This window comes from Galeopterus variegatus, unplaced genomic scaffold (assembly GCF_000696425.1).
Source record: "Galeopterus variegatus unplaced genomic scaffold, G_variegatus-3.0.2 Scaffold2917, whole genome shotgun sequence".
Lineage (NCBI taxonomy): Eukaryota > Metazoa > Chordata > Mammalia > Dermoptera > Cynocephalidae > Galeopterus > Galeopterus variegatus.
In genome coordinates, this window is record NW_007729028.1 from 5,915 (window position 1) to 9,573 (window position 3,659).

General features: G+C 48.3%; 1 protein-coding gene across 1 annotated transcript in view; it reads left to right on the forward strand.

Moving 5' to 3' along the window:
- The window catches only part of LOC103599347 (HHIP-like protein 2), a gene marked incomplete at its 5' end in the record, with an annotated part of 9,087 nt that extends 5,819 nt beyond the window's left edge, over positions 1-3,268 (forward strand). The window contains 2 exons of the mRNA XM_008583455.1: positions 1,694-1,776; positions 2,466-3,268. Coding sequence (XP_008581677.1) covers positions 1,694-1,776; positions 2,466-2,713 — 331 coding nt within the window. The remainder of the gene's footprint in view (positions 1-1,693; positions 1,777-2,465) is intronic.
- Between the last annotated feature and the right edge of the window lie 391 nt (positions 3,269-3,659).

Below are 3,659 nucleotides of genomic sequence, written 5' to 3' on the forward strand. Positions count from 1 at the left end.
TTGTGTGTTCTCAGAAGTTCCTGGAAGAGGCTCAGTCCCTGAGGCTGTGCCTGGGGTGCTCTGCTGATAGTGGAGCAGGGATTGCCAAGGTGTGAATTTGGTACTGGGCTGTCTCCACTGCTGTGTCTGCCCGGTGCTTGGGGGAGGCAGCAGCCCCAGGGTCTGCAGTGTGCTTCTGATGGCTGAAATGCCTGGGGGAGGAGTTCCACTCTTTCCACTAATGGCTTCCTGTGTGAATCCACTTTTCTTTCCTTTGGCAGTTGCTTGATCTCGTTGGGCTATAATGTAACTCCCCTCTTTCACAAGAGCAGTCATGAGAGGCCATACAGAAAGCAACTATAGAGGCCTTTCCACACCGAGGACATTTTTGCTCGTTCACCTTTTTCTCAGATTGACATTTATTGAGTTATTCTGCATGCCAGCCCTATGCTAAGTGCTGTTTGTAGCTGTCATTTCATGCTGATAGAATCCCAATGAGGCAGGGGTTAACTTCCTCAATCTACTGATAAGGAAACCGAACCCTTGGCAAGTTAAATTACTCGCCCAAGGCACAGCCGGTAAGAGAGTGTCCAGGATCAGAGCTCAGTTCTCTTCGTGGATCTAAGTCATCTTGGCACTACTACCCACTCAGTTCAGTGTCATTACACGGAGTCACGCAGCCTTCCTCAAGCTTCTGTAGCCGTGGACCAGACTCTGCCAGCTCACTCACTCGCCCGTCTGTGCACTAAGGTACCAGTCTCAGCGTCTGAGGGGCAATTGACTGATTTATGCATCATTTGTCCCTCCCATCTTTTCCTCCTGCCCTTCCTGTTACCTGGGGCCTGTTTCTAAGCCTTCGTGTGCCTCAGTTTCCCCTCTGAAAAATGGGGATAATAATAGTATTTATCTCATAGGGTTGTTATGAAGATTTAATGAGCTAATTTTATAAAGTGTATAGAACTGTGTTTGTAGAATAAATATAATACTAAATAATAATAATATTACCTTTTTGTCCTCCTGGGGTGGGGGTGATGGCAGTGAGAGATGGCATCAGAGCAAGGCAGAGAAGGCTGTAGGGACTGTCAAGAAGGCCCAGCTCTGCTCTGCATAGCAGGAGTGCTCTCAGCCTCCAGAGTCCCTTTTATGTCAGAAGATGCAGTCAGGGCACAAGCAGTTTAAGTATGAGTGGGCTAAGGACTGTGCCATGAGTTCTTGAAGGAATTTTCTTTAAAGAGAATCACCACTGCCAGCAGCACCATCAAAAGCAGCAGAATTATCATCATCATCATCATCTGAGCACTTGTTATGTGCTGGGCGCTGTTCCAAGTATTTTTTAATTTCTGTCAGTCACTGCTGTGTGCCAGATACACAGCTCTCATTTCATCTTCGCCATCTCCCCACGAGATGGATAGTATTATTTCTTGCATTTTACAGATGTGCGAACTGAAACTTTGCAGGGTTTCCTTGCCCCTGGTCACCAGGATTTGAACCCAATTGTCTGGCACCATGCTCCTAGCCCCTCACTGCACTGTCTCCTGAGGCCCTTTCTCCTCTCCCCCTGAGCTCGTGGTGTATTTCCTACTACATCTACCCCATCCCCATGGATGAGTGAGGGCTGACCCCAATTCTTGCAAATGTATGCCTTCTGGTGACCTTGATTTCCTGCTCGCATCATCAGAGTCTGTGTCCTCAACCTTTCTGTCTGTGTTTCTAAGCGAGCACCTCCAGGCAAGTGCAAATACAAGCCAGTGCCAGTGAAAACCAAGAGTAAGCGGATCCAGTTCCGGCCACTCGCCAGTGAGTCTGTCTTTGAGTATAAGGCTCAGGCCTGGGTGTGGAGGCACACGCTCGGTCCCCTGGTGGAGGGGCTTGGTTTCTCTCCTTTATGGGTTGTCTTTTACTTGTGGCTCATTCTACACACCTCCTCTGCATACCAAGTGAGTGGGAGGGACACTGCTTCTACTGTGACCTGTTGTCCTCTAGTCATTCATTCATTGAATCATTCATGTGTTTGTTTATTTGGCATCATTCATTTAGTACTTACTTTGTCACAGGCACAAAGTAAGCCCTGTGGATACAGAAATGAACACTTAAAGTCTCTGACCTGTAGTAGCTCAGGGTTGAATGGGAGGGATGGGTAGTGCAGACAGGTAAAGAAATAAATGTGGCACTGAGGTTCTGGTACAGAAGGGTGCCAGAGCACTGAGAACCCCTGCAGTGGGACTTCTTCCTCCGGGTAGGTGGGGAATACTTATAGAGGAGGGACTCTATATCAAGGGAACTATCCCAGAGCCATGTATCACCCAAGTGACCCTATTACAAAAGTAATATATTTAGATGAAGACCAGTTAAGGGAATTAGAAATATTAATTAACAGAAATTTGTATTAAAGAGTGCTCATACAGTTACTGGTTTCCTGGGGGTGCTTTCCCTTATAGTCCTTCCCAGGACTTGTATTTCTCACTGAACAAATGCTTACTTCCCAGAGACAGTCTTGGACTTGCTAAAGAAGCAGTCAGAGAAAGCCGCTAGAAAATCATCTAGCCCACCCCAGGCCTCATCTCGGAAAGGCTTCTCCAACAAGCCAGCTTCTCCCACAAGCAGCAGGAACACATTGCGAGGGCCTGGTACGAAGAAGAAAGGCAGAGTGTGGTCCCCAGGCCCCCAGGGGGAGAGGAAGAAGAAAAGCCACAGTAACAGGATGAGGCCATCAGCTGGCAGAAGTCTCCCCTGACCTTTCAGGGACGTGAGTGAGGAAGATGGCCTTGCTGGAGGGAAGCCGGGGCTCAACACTGATCTTAGAAGTCTGGGGGTGGGGTTGGGGGCAGAGAGCTTGGTTCAGGGCCCATGTGCTTTTCCTCTCCCCGGGAAATGGTGCTACATTCTGCATAAGCGGATGCACCCGTCTGTCTGCAGTGCTTCCGCACCTGGGGTATCGTGTGCACCAGTCTGTGCACCTGCTTGGAAGCCCCCTGCATGTCTCCCTTTTGCCTTGTAAACGCCAATGACCTAAGGTAATAAACCAACATTTGCTGAAACTGACCCACTCACTTTGTTTGTGTGACACTGGGAAATCTAGTGTGCTTCTCCGAGCTTGCCTGACAACCAGGCTTCACTTTCCTGCCTTCTCCAGGCCCAAGAGGAGGCCTGTGACAGGCTTCCACGGAAAGTTCTCCAAAAATGGTCTCCTTTCCTGCAGTCCACAGCTCAGACAGGTTCACTCTGTACCTCCAAGCACCTCCTGTTTGACACTGGCAAATAGCATAATAAATTTACTGTTTTTTGAATACCTATTGTGTGCCTAGGTTATGTACTTTATCTTGAAAGCCCAGGCTGGCTTCTTACATGTTGCCATGTAACCTCTGTTGAAGATGAGGAATGTGAGTGATTGTGAGGTTAAGTGACTTGGCCACAGTGGCATGGGCTCATGGGACAGTTCAGCTGGACAGCTGTGCACCTGCCTCCCTGGAGGGCTCTCAGAAGGATTGTGCCTTTGAACCAGGTATTGAGGGATTAAGAACTAAGAGAGGGAATGATCCCTGGCTTCATGAAGTTCGCCAAATCATGCAAAACATACAGAACAGTGTAGGCAATTTGGTTTAAGAGAACAAAAGCATAAAATACCAGCTGTTAAGGACTTTTAGAGGTCATGTGATCACTGCTTTAGAGAGGGTTGGACA